Raw genomic sequence first — 18,418 nt, 5'->3', positions numbered from 1 at the left:
CAATAAATGGTGTCAGGACAACAGGCTATCCACTTAGGAATGAACAAATTCCAGGCACGTCAAAATCTACCAAGATTATTAAAATATTAGAAAATGAAGGACAACATCCCAGGCAAGATTAAAGCAAAACTCATACAGTAAATAATTGAAAACCTGGACCAAAACGAAATTATAAGTTTATGGTGACACCACTCTCAATTTCTTCTTTATTGCAATTGTAATAGGATTGGCATTTACACTGTTCGTTATCAGTGTGAATGTGGACACACAGAATCATCAAGTGACGCTGGTGTCCCAGGGTAGCCCTGTCCATGGTGGCCCAAAACCATACGGCAAACAGAGTTCACATCTTCCTGGACCCATTACACAGTGGTCAACTGTTTGCCTGGTGGCACCCTCAGTATCTGTCCCACCTGCCAACTTAGCTACAGATTCCCGTTTCTGGGAGCAGTCCTGAGCTATGCCAGTCTATTAGTAGACAGATTCCAGTTCGGAAGGAGCTGCCAGATTGTATCTGGTTAATAACACACATGCTCTTCAGGTTCCTGGGGTTCCTGTTAAGGATGAGAGAAGAGTTGAATTAACAGAGACTACTTCCAGGGACACCTGACTAGCTCAGTCCGTGAAGTACATGACTCTTGATCTTGGGGTGGTGAGGCCAAGCCCCACGTTGGATGTAGAGATCACTTAAAAAAATAATTTTTAAAAAAAGAAGGAATACAACTGTGATTGATAAGCATATGTTAATTAAAATCTGCATTTGACAGGCACGTGGGCAGCTCAGTCACTTAAGTGTCCAGCTCTTGATTTCAGTTCAGGTCTTGATCTCATGACTGTGGGCATATCAAACCCTGCACTGGGCTCTGTGCTGGACTTAAAGCCTACTTAAAAGAAAAAAAAAAAAAAGCCTTTGCTTTTTTTTTCTTTTTTAAATTTATTTAAATTTTAGTGAATGTTAGTGCAATATTGTTCAGGAGTAGAATTCAGTGATTCATCACTTACAACACCCAGGGCTCATCACAAGTGACCTCCTTAATACCCATCACCCATCTAGCTCATCTCCCACACACCTTGTTCCATCAACCCTCAGTTTGTTCTAAACAATCTGCATTTGAAAGGAGAAACTTGGCCTTATTTTCTGTGTTAAAACCCCATCCGGTGCTATTGGGTTTGTTGTTCTTTATTCTTGTATCCCTGTGAAAATGGATGATCTTGCTTTGAGAAAATATTTATATCTTGAGTTTTCAAACTAGGAAGTTTCAGTATTCCCTTTATTGACAAGAATAACCTTAAAAGTCTAAAATTGTTGGTAGTTTTGCTTCCAATTTAACTGCCCCTCAAATTCAAGTGAATATTTTCTTCCTTTACCCTTCTCCAGAAATAAAGCAGGTGACAAGGTTTTCAGGGGGGGGAAAGGTTATGTTGATAAGTCACCATATTCAGAGTCTGAACTCATTTTATATAATAAAAACATTTGCATTATTTTACAAAAGATATCTAGATGGAGTACATACAAACATACACACAATATATTCTTAACGCCTTAAAGTCAATAAGAAAAATACAATAACTAAAATAGAGTGTGCAAAAGATAGGAGTATATAATTCACAGAAAGCACCATGAAAATACAAAGATGTGAAAATTGTAAAAACACTGTTAATGAAGATACAAATTCATATGGCATTAAGATAAATTGTTTACCCAACAAAGCAGGGGGATGAAAACATTTGATAATGTATAATTTCAGGATTCCTACCAATGAACAAATAAAGATGTGGCACACACACACACACACACACATACACACACACACACAACGGAATATTACTCGGCCATCAGAAAAAATGAAATCTTGTCATTTGCAATGACATGGATGGAACTAGAATGTATTATGCTAAGCAAGATAAGTCAAATAGAGAAAGACAAACACCATATGATTTCATTTATATGTGGAATTTAAGAAATAAAACAGGGGCACCTGTGTGGCTCAGTGGGTTGGGCAGCTGACTTTGACTCAAGTCATGATCTCACAGCTTGTGAGTTCGAGCCCCGCATCGGGCTCTGTGCTGACAGCCCAGAGCCCGCATCCTGCTTCAGATTCTGTGCCTCCCTGTCTCTCTGTCCCTCCCCTGCTCACGCTCTGTCTGTCTCTCAAAAATAAACATTTTTTAAAAATTTTTTAAAAGAAACAAAATAGATGAATATACAGAGGGGGAGAAGAGAGGGAAACAAACCACAAAAGATTCTTAACGATAAAGCACAAACTGAGGGTTGATGGATGGGGGTGAGTGAGGAATGAGCTAAATGGCTGACAGGTACCAAGGAGGGCACTTGTTGTGATGAGCACTGAGTGTTATATGTAAAGTGATGAATCACTGAATTCTACTCCCGAAACCACTGCACTGTATTTTGGCCAATTAAAATTTAAATAAAAATTTTTTTAAAGATTTCAAGACGTCTGTAAACCCTAAGCCTCCTAATGGTTACGAAGAAACAGAATTGTAAAATTGAAGTGTCCTTTACAGATCGCCCAGACTGGCCATGTCCTTCTATCAATGAAAGAAACTGTGTATCCTTCAGAGAGACTGGCTTATATTCTGGATGTCTTTGACTTTTCCCCTATCCACAAGTGTATAATGGACATGACAATTCTAAGTTCCTGTGACTTTCTTCTGTTAATTTCCTTGTAAATGAGCAGAGAGGTCACGTAAGCCACCAATCAGCAAATTTTTCATGTTAAAAATGAGAAAAAAAAAAAGATATGACAAGGGTAGGTTTGATTGCATGTGGAAAGTTGATCCTCTCCTATAGCACCTGGGTTAATTTGATACAGTCTCATTGAATAGAAGAGTTGCAAAATTTATTACAATGTAAAATACATATGCTCTGGCAACCCAGTGTGTAAACCACCCCATAGGTCTGCTAAAGAAATTTACAAAAGTTCTCCTTCAGATATTTTTGAGACACTCACGGCAGCATTATTGTAGCAATGGGAAAGGAGAGGCCATCTACATGTGCATTAAAAAAGGAGAAAGGCAAAATATAATGTATTTTGTAATCTCTATATTTGGAACAGTGGCCAAAAAGAAAGGCGTGGATCTTTATTCAGTGACATCCAAAAACTCTCCCAAAACATCACTGACTGAAGAATAAGTTGAGAGCAAAGTACATGGTAGGAAAAGCTTTATGTTAAAACAAAACACAGCTGGGGTGGCCGGGTGGCTCAGGTGGTTAAGCGTCCAACTTCAGCTCGGATCACGATCTCATGCTCTTGGGTTCGAGCCCCACGTCAGGCTCTGCACTGGCACCTTGGATTTCCACCCTCACTTGCCAGCAAATCTTCCCTTGACTCCTCGCATGATATCAGAGAAGTCTGCCTAAACAGAAGACTTTAATAAAATCCAGTTTCAAAACATACCACAAATATCAAGGACACCGTTTTAAAAATCACTGTCCTCCCAAGAACCAGGAACACCTCAACTCGAGATGACACAGAGGTTAGAATTATCTGACAAATATTTTAAAGCAACCATCATTAAAAAAATGCTCTAATGAGCAATGATAAACTTTTCTGAAGCAAATGAAAAACTGGAAAGTCTTAGCAAAGAAACAGAGAACTTTGATGAAGAAACAGATGATATATACCCCACATCTATCCGAATGCTAAAATTAACATCTCAGGAAACAAGAGATGTTGGCGAGGATGCGGAGAAAGAGGATCTCTTTTGCATTGTTGGCGGGAATGCAAACTGGTGCAGCCACTCTGGAAAACAGTGCGGAGATTCCTCAAAAAACTACAAATAGAACTACCCCATGACCCAGCAATTGCACTACTAGGCATTTACCCAAGGGATACAGGTGTGCTATTTCGAAGGGGCACATGCACCCCTATGTTTATAGCAGCACTAGCGGGGCGCCTGGGTGGCGCAGTCGGTTAAGCGTCCGACTTCAGCCAGGTCACGATCTCGCGGTCCGTGAGTTCGAGCCCCGCGTCAGGCTCTGGGCTGATGGCTCAGAGCCTGGAACCTGTTTCCCATTCTGTGTCTCCCTCTCTCTCTGCCCCTCCCCCCGTTCATGCTCTGTCTCTCTCTGTCTCAAAAATAAATAAACGTTAAAAAAAAAAAATTTATAGCAGCACTAGCAACAATAGCCAAAGTATGGAAGGAGCCCAAATGGCCATCGATGTGGACATATATGTGTGTGTGTGTGTGTGTGTGTGTGTGTGTGTGTGTGTACAATGGAATACTACAGAGCACAAACTAAGGGTTTCTGGAGAGGTGTTGGGTGGGAGGCGATGGGAATTAAGGAAGGCACTTGTTGGGATGAGCACTGGATGTCCATACATAAGAGATGAATCCCTGGGTTCTACTCCTGAAGCCAAGAGTACACTGCATGTTCACTAACTTGAATTTAAATTTTTAAAAAATGAAATGACAGCACTATCCATCAAACGGGGGAAAAAAAGAAACATGATATAAAGATAACAGAAACTTGAGGCCTGAAAAATACAAAACCTGAAATAAAAACTCTACTGGATGGGCTTACTAGCAGGATAGAGAAAGAAGAAAGGGGGGAAAAAATCAGTGAACCGAAGACAAAACAATATGATTTACCCAATCTGAACAAAACAGACAAAATAAACTACAAAACAATTAGCAGAGTCTCAGGGACCTATGGGAGCACAAAAAAAAAAAAAAAGTTTAAGATATCTGTCACTAAATTCCAGAGGGAGATAGAGAATACGGAACTGAAAAATTATTCAGAGGGGAAAAAATGGCTAAAATTTCTCAAATTTCAAAAAGACAAGAACATATGAGTTCAAGAAGCTGAGGAAACTCCATGGCGTTTCTGGTGGCTCAATCAGTTAGGCGTCCGACTCTCAATCTCTGCTCAGGTCATGATCTCACAGTTTGTGAGTTCGAGCCCCGCATCGGGCCTCTGTGCTGAGGTGCGGAGCCTGCTTGCGATTCTGTCTCTCCCTCTCTCTGCCCCTCCCCTGTTTTTGCTCTGTCTCTCAAAATAAAGAAATAAACTTAAAAAAAGAAGCAGCTGAGGAAACTCCAAACAGTATCAACTCAAACAAATTAGGGCCAAGATACATCACGATCAAATTTTTGATAACTAAAGGCAAAGAAAAAATCCTTGAAAGCAATGAGAGATAATGATACCTCATCCCTAAGGGAACAAACATTTCAGATATCTGCTCATTTCTTATCAGAAATCATGGGTGCCAATGGAACGTAGTACATCTTTCAGGTATCGAGAGAAAAGATTAGAGTCAGTCCAGAATCTTATAGCCATAAAAAAAAAAAAAAAATCCTTCAGAAGTTAGGGAGAAACCAGGATATCTTTTCTTCATTAAAATTTATTTTTTCCTAGATATTAAATAACACACAGTTTTGTGGATTGAATCATATCCCCCCAAAATTCATAGGTTGAAGCCCTAACCACCACCACCACCCCACACACACACATACATACACACACACGTGAGACTGTATTTACAGACAGGACTTTTTAGGAGTAATTAAGGTTAAATGTGGTTATAAGGGTGGGGCTCTAAAAGTGTCCTTGTAAGAAAAGGAAGAAACACCAGTGATCTCTCTCTCCCTCTCCTTCTCCCTCTCCCTCTCTCTTTTTCTCTGTCTGTCTCTGTCTCTGTCTCTGTCTCCCTCTCTCTCACCCTCTCCCTCTCCCTCTCCCTCTCCACACACAAGGCAAGGTCACATGCAGACACAAGGAGTAGGTGGCCATCCACAAGCCAAGAGAGAGCTCTCACCAGGAGCCAACCCTCCCGGCACCTTCATCTTGGAATCTAGCCTCCAGAACTGAGAAGATAAATTTCTGTGGTTTGAGCCTCCCAGTTGATACTCTGTTATTACTGCAGGGCAAGCAGACTAATCACACACGTGGCCAGGTAGAAAACAAAGGAGATTTAAACAATGCAAACAAAGAATCTCACTATAGTTCCACCACACAGACGAGTGGAACATTTGGGGACGTTTTTCTCATCTTTTGAAACCTATCAGGAGCATTTTCCTTCACCAATACATATGAGTCTAAGGCTGCGTTGAGTATTGCTGAAGAATAAAAACACCTTAGTTCTAGACCAGACATGGATTACACAGGATCACATCTTCCTGTATCACAAACATTTAAAAACCACTTTCATGGAAGCTTTCAGTACAAATACCAGTAATGCTATGCAAATATTTAAAAAATAGAAGTGGAGTTTCTGGGAAGTTAATCACAGGACAGATTAGGGGGAAAGAAAGGATCCAGACAAGCAGTTTCCTAAGTCAGCTCCTCTAGGGCCCAAGTCAGACTTAAAACAGGAAGTCTTTGTAACACGCACAGACCAAGAGCAGAGGTCCGCACCATGAGGAACAGATATCGACTGCTGCCAGGTAGGTAGAATTATAACAATAGTGACAGATAACTAAAGCTATCTGGGAACTCTCTAACCAGTTAGAGAATATTCTGTGTTCCTGAGACTCTGGTTTTTTTCCCACTTTCTCTACCAAAGACGAAGGGGAGATGTTGAGAAGGATATTAGCTCACTTGTATTAAGTCTCAAAGGAGATAATCAGTGAAACTTATTCCCAGGGCCAATCCAACAAAGATTTCTCCTTTTGCTACCTATATCAGTCCAGTTTCTCCAGAAAAACAGAGCCAATACAATGTGTGTGTGTGTGTGTGTGTGTGTGTGTGTGTGTCTGTGTGTATGTGAAAGAGAGAGACAGAGTGAGAAAGAGAGAGAGAGAGAAAGAGGGAGAGATTCATTCATTTTAAGGAGTTGGTTCATGAGATTGTGCAGGTTGGGAAGCTGAAATACTGCAGGGCAGGCCAGCAGGCTGGAAACCCAGGGGAGATTTGATGTTCTATCTCAAGTCCAAAGTCAGTCTGGAGGCAGAATTCCCTCTTCCTCGAAAGAGGTCAGACTTCTTTTGTTTTTCCTAAGGACTTCAACTGATTGGATGAGGCCCACCCAGATTATGGAAAATAATCTGCTTTACTCAGAGTCTACTGATTTAACTGTTTCTCTCATCTGAAAAAAAAAACACCTGCCCAGAGATATCTAGACTAATGTTTGACCATATATCTGAGTGCTGTGGCCCAGCCAAATCTGTTACATGAAATTAACCATCATGTTACCTATACTATTTTTTTTCACAAGACTATATAGCAAATTCTCTAAAAACTCTATGAGCTAAGAAAAATATCATCCTTTATCCCATAGGCTTTGTGTGGGTCACAGCATGGTTTAAAGGACAGTAACAGTGCATAACAGCAAAGTCAACTTAATTCTGATTAGTCTTTCTTTCCCTCAATGCTTAGTATGATACCTGTTACACAGTAAGTTAAGCGTTCCTTACATATTGTCTTTATTGCTTGTAATTTTGTTTCCTGGTTGTCATGAAAATAGCCACATCTCGAGGTGTCTGAGTGGCTCAGTTGAGCGTCCGACTTCGGCTCAGGACATGATCTTGTGGTTCGTGGGTACGAGCTCCGTGTCAGGCTCTGTGCTGACAGCTCGGAGCCTGGAGCCTGCTTCGGATTCTGTGTCTCCCTCTCTCTCTCTCTACCCCTCCCCTGCTCACACTCTGTCTCTCTCTATCTCTCTCTCTCTCAAAAATGAATAAACTTTAAAAAATTTGAAAATAGCCACATTTCTTATCATCTGATTTGTGGAACAGGATTTTAATGCTGGGCATATTCTAGGAAAATCCTATAAAGGCACACAGATATGAAAAGATTTTCATAGGGTTCATTGCCTCCCACAAATGGAAGGAGAGACTCTAACAGGTGGCCCAGTGATTGCCTGTAGAGTAGATTCCTTCGCGTCTGCAATGGTGTGTATACCACAGAGCCTGTCCAGTGACCCATCGCTCAGGACGAGACTGGGGGATAAAGGGAAAGGCTGTGCCCTCAGTGCACCACGGGAGGACCAGGAGCTCACTTGCAAGGAACCACAGAAGTCATGGGCGCTGCACCTGGATAGGCCTCTTAACCAGGAGACGGTGGCTCTACCTGATGGTGCCCTTAGTTGTCATCAGCTCCCCCCACTCTCTTGACTCCAGGGCTCCCTGCCCTGCTGATACTGCTGTGAGCTAGGGCTCAGACTTGGGGCTGTCTGACGCCCAAACCCACGTTCTTCTCGTGTGCCCCAAAACATGTATGTCAAAGAGGGGACAGTGACCCTGGGAGAGAAATCCTCAGGGTAGATTTCTGCCATTGCCAGAGAACTAAGAACCTGGCCAATCTGAGGACTTTGTGCTTCAAGATTCACTCCCTCCACCGGGAAAGGTTGGAATTTCTACCTTGTGTCCCTGATGTCACCTGTGTATATTCTGTCCCCTTACCTATGGCACTGAGGCTCCGTGAGGATGTGTCTGTTAGTGACGGACTCCTCTGGGAGTCAAGGGATGTGAAGGGCAAAAACTGAGCCCTCAGTTCCACGAAAGGTCTGAGAGCCCTGTGGCTGCTGCTGGAAAGCTGTGGGCCGCAGGACCAGACCCACCTCCCCAGGAGGCAATGACCATTAACACCAGAGCTCCACACTCCTCTTTTTGTCTTCTCACTGGTTTTTTTCTGCTTCAGGACTCTTGCTGCTGCTGCTGCTGCTGCTGCTGCTGCTGTTAATATTCAGAGCTGCTTCCCAGAACACTAGAGGTGAGTCCGTCCAGATTTAGTGACATAAGCTAAGTATGCACATGCTGGGGTCTGGATCCTGTCACCGACAAAGAGGAAAGGAGGTTTATTCTCCAAGCGAGGCTCCAAGATGGCCTTCTGGGGATAAGAGAAGCTGTTTCTTCCTCCCTTAATGTCCAGCCGTCTGTCTTTTCCTCTTCCAAAGGCAGCCATCCCTCCACAACCCTCCCCTGCTCGACTCAGGGACTCTTAGCTGGCAGTGGCTGGCTTCAACCATTCCTTGAGGCTTCCGACTGTGGTCCTCATTGCTAGGGCCCCCACACCTGTGCTCACTGGTGCCCTCTGAACTCTCCACGGGTCGATGCCTCCATGATTTGGGTACTCGTCTGGGGAGAGCTTCACCAGCCCCTTGCAGAGTTGTGATGGTACAGGGACTTGGGTGGCAGAGGGGTATGGAGATATGGGGGGAGGTGGTGAGATGTCCCGAGCCCTCGGCCCTAAGAATAGCACCCAGCCCTTCATCCAGGAAAAGAGAGAGGTGACAGGGCAGGGGGAGTATGAGGGAAGTGGACCATCAGGTTTCCGTGATCAATGGGTAGAGTGTTGAGAGCTCACACAGCGGAGCTGGGCTACCCGGCTTCAAAGTCTAATTCACCCTGACTACACCTGACACGCAAGAAATTATTTCCCCTCTCTATGCCTCAGGGTGCTTGTCTGTAAATTGGGGATCATCGTTGTACCTACCCCACATGGTTAGAGTGAGATTTAAAATTCACCTGCGTAAAGAACAGCTAAAGACGAGTATGGAGCAAATTGTCAACAAATGTCAGTTGTTATCATTGTTGCTGTTGCCATTATTATTTTCAAAGAAGAAAGAAAGGGGAGAAATAGTGGAAGCTCAGGCTATCTTTCTGGAGTGAGCTCACCGGGAACTCTCGGCCCCTCACGGTCATGGTCTCCTGCCTCAGTGTTCACAGCCGACCTATGAGGCAAGCAGAGTTGAAGGTGGGGGTTTTTTTCACACCTTCACCCATTTTGCCCACCCCATCCCCCCCACCTTGGCAGTCACTGATCTGTTCTCTGTATCTCTGAGTTCAGTTGTTTTTTTTAAATTCCACCAAAAAGTGAGATCATACAATATTTTTCTCTTTCTATTTCACTTAGCATGATGCCCTTAAGGCCCATCCATGCCGTCACAGATGACAGGATCTCTTCTCTCTTATGGCCAAGTAATATTCCGCTGTATCCGCATACCATTTTGTCATTATCCATTCATCCATCGGGGGACGTTTAGGTTGTTTCCATGTCCTGACTGTTGTAAATAACGTGGGACGGAACATGGGGGTGCAGATATCTCTTTCAGAAAGTGATTTCATTTTCTTCAGGTCAGTACCCGGAAGTGGGATTACTGGATCATACAGTTCTATTTTTCTTTTTGTGAGAAATCTCCATACTCTTTCCCATAGTGGCCGCACCAATTTACATTCCCTCCCACAGTGTGCAAGGTTCTCTTTTCCCACATCCTCACCAACACTTGTTATTTCTTTTTTTATAGTGGCCACGCTGACAGGTGTGAGGTGATATCTCAGTGTGGTTTTGATTTGTGTTTCCCCGATGATTAGTGGTGTTGAGTACGTTTTCATGCACCTCTTGGCCATCTGGATGTCTTCTTTGGAAAAATGTATATTCAGAGGCTCTACCCATCTTTAAATTGACTAATAATGCTCTTTGGGGTTTTTGTTGTTTGCTTGTTTGTCTTTGCTATTGAAGGTGTATGAATTCTTTATATATTTTGGATGCTAATCCTTATCAGATACTGTATATGATTTGCATTTACTTTCTCCCAAATTGCAGATTGTCTTTTTCATTTGGTTGACGGTTTCCCTTGCTGTACAGTTTGATGTGGTCCCGCTTGTCTGTTTTTGCTTTTGTTGCCTTTGCGTTTGATGTCAAGTCCAAATAATTGTTGCCCACACCAATGTCAAAAAGCTTACCCCCTATGTTTTCTTCTACGAATTTTATGATTTCAGGATAACATCATTTTTCAAATTGTCAAATTTGGGCTCAAACAGATCAAGTGACTTATTCGAAGTCATACAACTAATAAACTGGTAAAAAGCACACCCAGGTCTAAAACTAAGGAGTTTTTAAGTGTTAATGAGGATGTGGAGAAAAAGGAACCCTTGGGCATTGTTGGTGGGAATGCAAACTGGTGCAGTCACTGTGGAAGACAGTATAGAGGTTCCTCAAAAAAAAATTAAAAATAGAAATGCCACATGACCCAGCAATTCCACTACTGAGCATTTACCCAAAGAAAATCAAAACACTCATCAAAAAGAGATATGCCTCTCCTACATTTACTACAACATTATTTACAATAGCCAAGATAAGGAAGCAACCCAAGGGTCCATCCATAGATGAATGGGTAAAGAAGATGTGTATCTGTCAGCAATGATATTACCCACCCATAAAAAAGAATGAGATCTTGCCATCTGCAACACAGATGGCCCTAGAAGGCATGATGCCAAGTGAAATGCATCAGACTGAGAAAGACAAATCCCAAAAGATTTCATATATATGTGGAATCTAAAATATAAAGCAAACAAAACCAGACTCTTTTTTTTAGTGTTTATTTATTTTTGACAGAGAGAGAAGGGGAGAGAGAGAGAGAGAGAGAGAGAATGTGTGTGAGAGGGGGAGGGGCATAGAGAGGGAGAGGAAGAGAATCCCAAGCAGCCTCCATGCTTGTGAGCACAGAGTCCAACACGGGGTTTGAACTCATGAACCATGAGATCATGACCCGAGCTGAAGTCGGACGCTTAACCAACGGAGTCACCCAGGCGCCCCCAACACCGGACTCCTCAATACAGAGAGCAAACTGGTGGTTGCCAGAAGGGTGGTAACAGGGGGATGGGCAAAATAGATTAAGGGGATTAGAAGGTACCAAGCTCCAGCTATCAAATAAACAAGTCACAGAGATGAAAAGTACAGCATAGGGAATATAGACAATAATATGTAATAATCGTGTATGGTGACAGACAGTAGCTACACTTATCATGGTGAGCCCTGAGTAATGTTTAGAATTGCTAGATCATTATGTTGTGCACCTGAAATTAATGTAACACTGTATGTTAATTATACTTCAATGAAAATATATTTTAAAAAAGAAAGAATAGAGAGGAGTCTGTAAGTAGGCCCGAAAAAGGACCAAAGGTGACCAGTCATCCCAGGAAAAAACTTAGCTGTATCCAACAATTCAGATATGGCGGAAGTGAAGTCAATGTTCTGGGAAGTTCTTCCAAAACAAGGGCAGCTGTCTGTGGAAGATATAACCACAGTGGTGCTGTGTAAACCCAAACTTTTACCCTTAAAATCTCTGACTCTGGAAAAATTGGAGAAAATGCAGCAAGCAGCCCAGGATACGATTCGCCAACAAGAAATGGCAGAAAAGGAGCAACGGCAAATGACTCACTGAATGATAACTTAGCACTTCTGCAGAATACCCTACCTTAGTATTAACAATAGCTAGAAAATAATTTGCACCTGTATGCTGAGAACAGTGTGTGTTAATAAAACTGATAGTGCTTATAAATAATATAAAAATACCCAAGACTAATGAAACTTGTATTGTGAATTTAGACACTGTGGTTTGTATTGAACATAAGCAATTAAAAAAACTTTGAACCCAAAAAAATAAAAGAAAAGAAAAGAAAAAGAAAAAGAAAAAATAAAGAATACAGGAGTGCCGGAGTGGCTCAGTCAGTTAAGCATCCAATTCTTTTTTTTTTATTTTTTTTAATGTTTATTTTTGAGACAGAGAGAGACAGAGCATGAATGGGGGAGGGTCAGAGAGAGAGAGGGAGACACAGAATCCGAAGCAGGCTCCCGGCTCTGAGCTGTCAGCGCAGAGCCCGACGTGGGGCTCGAACTCATGGACCACGAGATCATGACCTGAGCTGAAGTCGGAGGCTTAACCGACTGAACCACCCAGGCGCCCCTAAGCATCCAATTCTTTTTTTTTTTTTTTTGAAATTTATTGTCAAATTGGTTGCCATACAACACCCAGTGCTCATCCCAACAGGTGCCCTCCTCAATGCCTATCACCCCCCCTCCCCGCCCTCCCATCCTCCCTCAACCCTCAGTTTGTTCTCAGTTTTTAAGAGTCTCTTATGCTTTGGCTCTCTTCCACTCTAACTTCTTTTTTTTTTTCTTCCCCTCCCCCATGGGTTTCTGTTAAGTTTCTCAGGATCCACATAAGAGTGAAACCATATGGTATCTGTCTTTCTCTGTATGGCTTATTTCACTTAGCATCACACTCTCCAGTTCCATCCACGTTGCTACAAAAGGCCAGATTTCATTCTTTCTCATTGCCAAGTAGTATTCCATTGTGTATATAAACCACAATTTCTTTATCCATTCATCAGTCGATGGACATTTAGGCTCTTTCCATAATTTGGCTATTGTTGAGAGTGCTGCTGTAAACATTGGGGTACAAGTGCCCCTATGCATCAGCACTCCCGTATCTCTTGGGTAAATTCCTAGCAGTGCTACTGCTGGGTCATAGGGTAGGTCTATTTTTAATTTTTTGAGGAACCTCCACACTGTTTTCCAGAGCGGCTACACCAATTTGCATTCTCACCAACAGTGCAAGAGGGTTCCCGTTTCTCCACATCCTCTCCAGCATCTATAGTCTCCTGATTTGTTCATTTTGGCCACTCTGACTGGCATGAGGTGATATCTGAGTGTGGTTTTGATTTGTATTTCCCTGATGAGGAGCAACGTTGAGCATCTTTTCATGTGCCTGTTGGCCATCCAGATGTCTTCTTTAGAGAAGTGTCTATTCATGTTTTCTGCCCATTTCTTCACTGGATTATTTGTCTTTCGGGTGTGGAGTTTGGTGAGCTCTTTATAGATTTTGGATACTAGCCCTTTGTCTGATATGTCATTCTTAAGCATCCAATTCTTGATTGCAGCTCAGGTCATGGTCTCACAGTCGTGGGATGGAGCCCCTCATCAGCCACGTTGGGCCTGAAGCCTCTTTAAGATTCTCTCTCTGTCTTCCACTGCCCCTCTCCCCCATTCACATACTCTCATTCTCACTCTCTCTCAAAAAGGAAGGAAGGAAGGAAGGAAGGAAGGAAGGAAGGAAGGAAGGAAGGAAGGAAGGAAGGAAGGGAGGAGGGAGGAAACATTTCTATAGTCTTTTCTTATTTTGAGTATAGTTGATACATAATGTTAGTTTCAGATGTACAACATAATGATTTGACAAATTTATACATTGTGCTATGTTTACCGTAAGTGTAGCTGCTATCTGTCCCCACGAAGCAATACGCTGCTATTACAATAGCATTGACTGTGTTCCTTACGCTATGCCTTTTATTCCCCTGACTTACTCACTCAATACTTCAGCGTCTAGATCTCTCTCTCCCCCTTCACCCAACTCCCAGCCCCACTTGTCTCTGGCAACCATCTTTTGTTCTCTGTATTTGTAGATCTGATTCTGCTTTTTGTTTGTTTCATTCATTTGGGTTTGTTTTTTTTTTTTTTTTTAGATTCTACTTCTGAGTGGTATCACATGGTATTTATCTTTCTCAGTCTTGTTTCACTTAGCATAATACCCTATAGGTCCATCCATATTGTTGAAAATGGCACAAAGTCATCCTTTTTATGGCTGCATAATATCCTATTGTGTATATACCACATCTCCCTTATCCATTCATCTGCTGAGGGACACCCAGGTTGCTTCCATATCTGGGCTATTGTCAATAATGCTGCGATAAACCAAAACAAAGTGTTTTATAAGCTAAGGAGTACTATGCACAAATAAGATAGGATTGTTTAGTACCATTTAAATCAGTTCTTTCCCCACGAAACAATTTTTTCAGTATGCAAAAACAAGCTTTCAAAATCCAAGAATTAAATTACACTACATATCTGTTTAAGAAATGATACAAAATTAGAAGTGTATCCTTTTAAAAAATCCTGTTGTAGGGGATCCTGAGTGCCTCCATCAGTTAAGCATCCAACTCTTGGTTTTGGCTCAGGTCTTGATCCTGCCCTTAGTGGGTTGGAGCCCTGCACTGGGTTCCGAGCTGACAGTGCAGAGCTTGCTTGGGATTCTCTCTCCCTCTCTCTCTGCCCCTCCCCTGCTCTCTCTCTCTCTCTTAAATAACTTAATTTTTTTTAATAAATAAATAAAATCCTGTTGTATATGAATATATTTTTAAAAAATTTAAACAAATACAACATAATTTTAATCTAGAAAGAGAGAGAGAGAAAAGAAAAGAAAAGAAAAGAAAAGAAAAGAAAAAGAAATTTCAAACTCATAAAAAAATCAACTATTTTTATTAAATCAGAAACACAAAAGTTGAGGGACATCTGGGTGGCTCAGTCAGTTAAGCGTCCAGTTTCGACTCAGGTCACAATCTGGCAATATGTGGGTTCAAGCCCCATGTTGGGCGCTGTGCTGACAGCTCGAAGCCTGGAGGCTGCTTCAGATTCTGTGTCTCCCTCTCCTCTCTCTGCCCCTCCCTCTCTCTCTCTCTATCAAAAATAAGTAAACATTTTTAAAAACCTTTTTTAAAGAAAAGAAACATGCAAACTGATTTTACCTTAAGGTGAAAATAAATAAAGGAAGTTAGAACTAACGTTTGCTTTAAAAATGTTTAATGACACTAAGAGGTTTTTATTCAACAAAATAAGATCATGAAAGGAAATTATAATATTTAAAAATGGTTAAGACGGGGAAAAAAAAAAAACTTTTGTGTGCATTTTACCACAATAAGAAAATAGGGGAAAGAGGGAAATTATACAGTTTTTACTCCAAGAAATACTTTTCATGTACTCAAAAGTCTTAGATGCATATATATTGATAATAAAAGAAAATATTCCCAACATGCGTAGTGAACTTATGGGCGATTCTCTTGGTTTTTGTTGTTTTACATTTGCTTTGTCTTCCAAACGTCCGTGTGTCATTTAATATTTGGGGGAAAGTGAATTTCATCACGGAAAAAAAAGGTGGTAGGACTCCTGCCCAGCCGCCCTCTCCCGATGCCCTGAGAGGCGCCCCTCGCGGACCCCCTGTACGTCTGTGCGTGCGTCTCACGGAGACTCCGGCCCGGGAGAGCGCCACCAGGGGGCCTGCGGCTGGTGTGGCTGGACCCCCGCTCCCTTCTGGGAGCACGTTTGCCGGTTGAGAGTTTCTCCTCGTCGTGTCTTCCCCTCCCGCGCGCCTCATTACCACCCATGCCCCGCTGGACCCCACCCCATCCCACGACCCCGGAGACGGGTGTCCAGCCATCGCCCCCATCTGAGAAGACAGGAGGGCGGTCCCATGGCCCAGACGGGGCCGTGCCTCTTCCCGCCTGCTGTCCCGTCCTGGGGCTGACGCCCACAGCCTGGGCCCGGGGCCCTAGGAGGAAGTCCTCGAGTTCGGGTAGGAGACTCTGCTCTGGGGGAGACCAGCTGCCTGCCAGACCCCCACTCAGCACGAGGTCGTGAGCCCTTGCAGGCTCTGAAAGTCTCTGGTCCCCCGATGGGAGTGTCCGGGACCCAACGTTCTGTCCCTGCCCTTTGATTCACCTGATCAAGTTGTTGAGGTCGTCGATAGCTGACGGTGTCCAGCCTTGCTCTGTGGGTCCCCGAGCTGCTCCGAGGGGCCAGGGTCGTGGCCATCTTTCCCCTCACGTTTAGAGAACAGGAAGAGCTAGGAGGCCAGGAACCCACCTTGCAATAACTCAGCTGTGAGCAACTTCTTGGTGCTTCCTCATTTCACATCTATGATGGACTCTGATTAAAGAGAATTCCCCCAGAGACATCCTGGGGCATCTAGAAAAGGCCTGACATTGGGATTTGGGGGAGGGCCTGATGAGAATTATGAGGTGTACTTAGGCCACTGTGAGTAAAGCGGGTAGAAACCATCAACGCTCAGGGACCTGGCCATCGGTTTCTATCCTCAGGTGTGAATGCTGAGTGTCATGTGTCACCCTAGGCAGCCCCCAGGCCGTGACTGGCTCCACCTCTCAGCATCGAGGGTGGCCTTCCATGCTACTGGCACCCTGAGAGCCCACCCCAGGTCTCCAGCGGCACAAATAACACCACAGGGAAGGGTCTGGACCCTGACTCAGTGCCTCTGTTTATCCCACAAGGTCTACAGACGGGGATGCAGGCCTCCTTCCAGCCCCCATCCTGGAACAGTAGCATCTGAATCTAGGTGGCCCTCAGGCCCAGCCAGAGAGCAGAGATGGCCGTCAGCAGGCTTTCTGGAGCAGCTGGCCCTGCTCAGTCCGGCCTGGGGAGTGCTACCCGGGAGCTGCGTCTGTCCAGCCTTCATTGTCGGGTCAGGCTGGTGACCGGGCTCTCTGCCTGTGGGAACTTACTCCTTTGAAAGTGGAAGGAATAAGCTTACGTTGTTGTATTCCAGACATCAACATGTGTGAGCGACCCTGGAGGACGCCCTGTGTACCCTACGTTGACTGCCAGGGCGTGGATGGGAGATACTGCATGTGCGGCCCAGGGCAGGAGCTGATTCCCGAGATGACGTTCAGGAATGAGAGTGAAAACATGTGTCAAGGTAAGAAGGGCTTTGCGCCTCCTGTCTCCTCATCCTCGAGGTTTGAGGTCACGGACCCCACTCTGTCCAGGCCTCAGACAGCCGTTCTGGGCACCTATACCTGTGTCCCAGCCCTCCCCAAAGCCCCAGACTCAGATCCCTCTGCAGACTGGCACTGAACTCGATTTTGGAGCATCTCCCTTGCCACCCGGCATTTTACGTTCAGAAAACCGGAGGGATGGCATCCGACGTACTTCACAAGCTCACGGCGTGTCATGTTCCGGAGCAATATCCACCCTCTTCTTCTTCATCAGTGGCAGCCAAGATGAGACTTTCCCCCTGCTCCCCCGAGATCCACACGGGCTCAGCCACACCAGGACCCCTGGCGGCCCCCCGGCATCACGATGGACCCAGGAGCCCTGCCCATAAATGTGGGAGGGGGGCGATCCCAGGGTGGGCCTACCTTCCCTGACCCACAACCTGGCCTGGAAAAGATGCCTCCTGGCACTCTAACCGGCTTCTTGGCCTCCAGGCTCTAATTGCCCATGCCGGGCTCTGCCCTGAACCTCGCCTGTAATTTTAGTTCACAGGCCAGTGGGCAACTCAGGTGACTGGGATGTGGAGGATGCTGGGAGAAGGTGGGAAGAGCGAAATGGGCCACTCCACACACGCTCTAAGATGCAGGCGAATGAAAGAGGCTGCCATCTGGGCTGGATGAAAACAGAGGGGATCATTGCCAGAGGTGTGACCTTCTTCCAAAGAGGTCAACCCGAGGCCCCACGTTGACCCAGACACTCAGACAGAAGGTGGAGGCTGAGTCCCACTTGGTAGGGCACACAGGTCTGCCCCCCTGGTGGGAGGCCAAGGGCAGAGAAGACAGAATCATCTGCCATCCCTCACCCATGGGCGCCTGCCCCCCCCTCTCCAGCCACCCAGCCATCACCCACCACTGGCCCTGCTCAGATATCTCACCACTTTCTTTTAGCCTGGAGAATTCCTTCATGGGGATCAGAAAAGGCAACTTCACAGCCCCAAAGCTGCCTGGCCGGATGTCAGCCCCATCGTCCACCTCAGCCTGGTCCTCACCGTCCTCGTGACCCTGCCTATCCAGCAGGACCTTCATTCTCCTGACCCTTTCCCTCAAGCCTGGCTGGAAAGTCCTGGCTCAAGTGTGGGACTTGTCCATGTCCATAGAGCTGGAGTCTCAGAGTGAG

General features: G+C 44.4%; 2 protein-coding genes across 2 annotated transcripts in view; both read left to right on the top strand.

Annotated features, from left to right (window-relative positions):
- Positions 1–6,303: 6,303 nt before the first annotated feature.
- LOC115505324 (adhesion G protein-coupled receptor E2-like) overlaps positions 6,304–18,418 on the top strand; it is a 28,407-nt gene continuing 16,292 nt past the window's right edge. Inside the window, exons 1-3 of the mRNA XM_030302868.1 lie at positions 6,304–6,408; positions 8,603–8,674; positions 17,076–17,225. Coding sequence (XP_030158728.1) covers positions 6,381–6,408; positions 8,603–8,674; positions 17,076–17,225 — 250 coding nt within the window. The 5' untranslated portion in view covers positions 6,304–6,380. The remainder of the gene's footprint in view (positions 6,409–8,602; positions 8,675–17,075; positions 17,226–18,418) is intronic.
- On the top strand, positions 11,783–12,314 carry LOC115505317 (BBSome-interacting protein 1-like). Its single transcript, XM_030302856.1, has one exon. The coding sequence runs from the start codon at positions 11,916–11,918 to the stop codon at positions 12,126–12,128; it is 213 nt and encodes a 70-aa protein (XP_030158716.1). The 5' UTR covers positions 11,783–11,915; the 3' UTR covers positions 12,129–12,314.

This window comes from Lynx canadensis, chromosome A2 (genome assembly GCF_007474595.2).
Source record: "Lynx canadensis isolate LIC74 chromosome A2, mLynCan4.pri.v2, whole genome shotgun sequence".
In the NCBI taxonomy this organism is placed as follows: domain Eukaryota; kingdom Metazoa; phylum Chordata; class Mammalia; order Carnivora; family Felidae; genus Lynx; species Lynx canadensis.
Note: the sequence above shows the minus strand (reverse complement) of the source record. Positions and strands in the feature narration are given on the sequence as shown.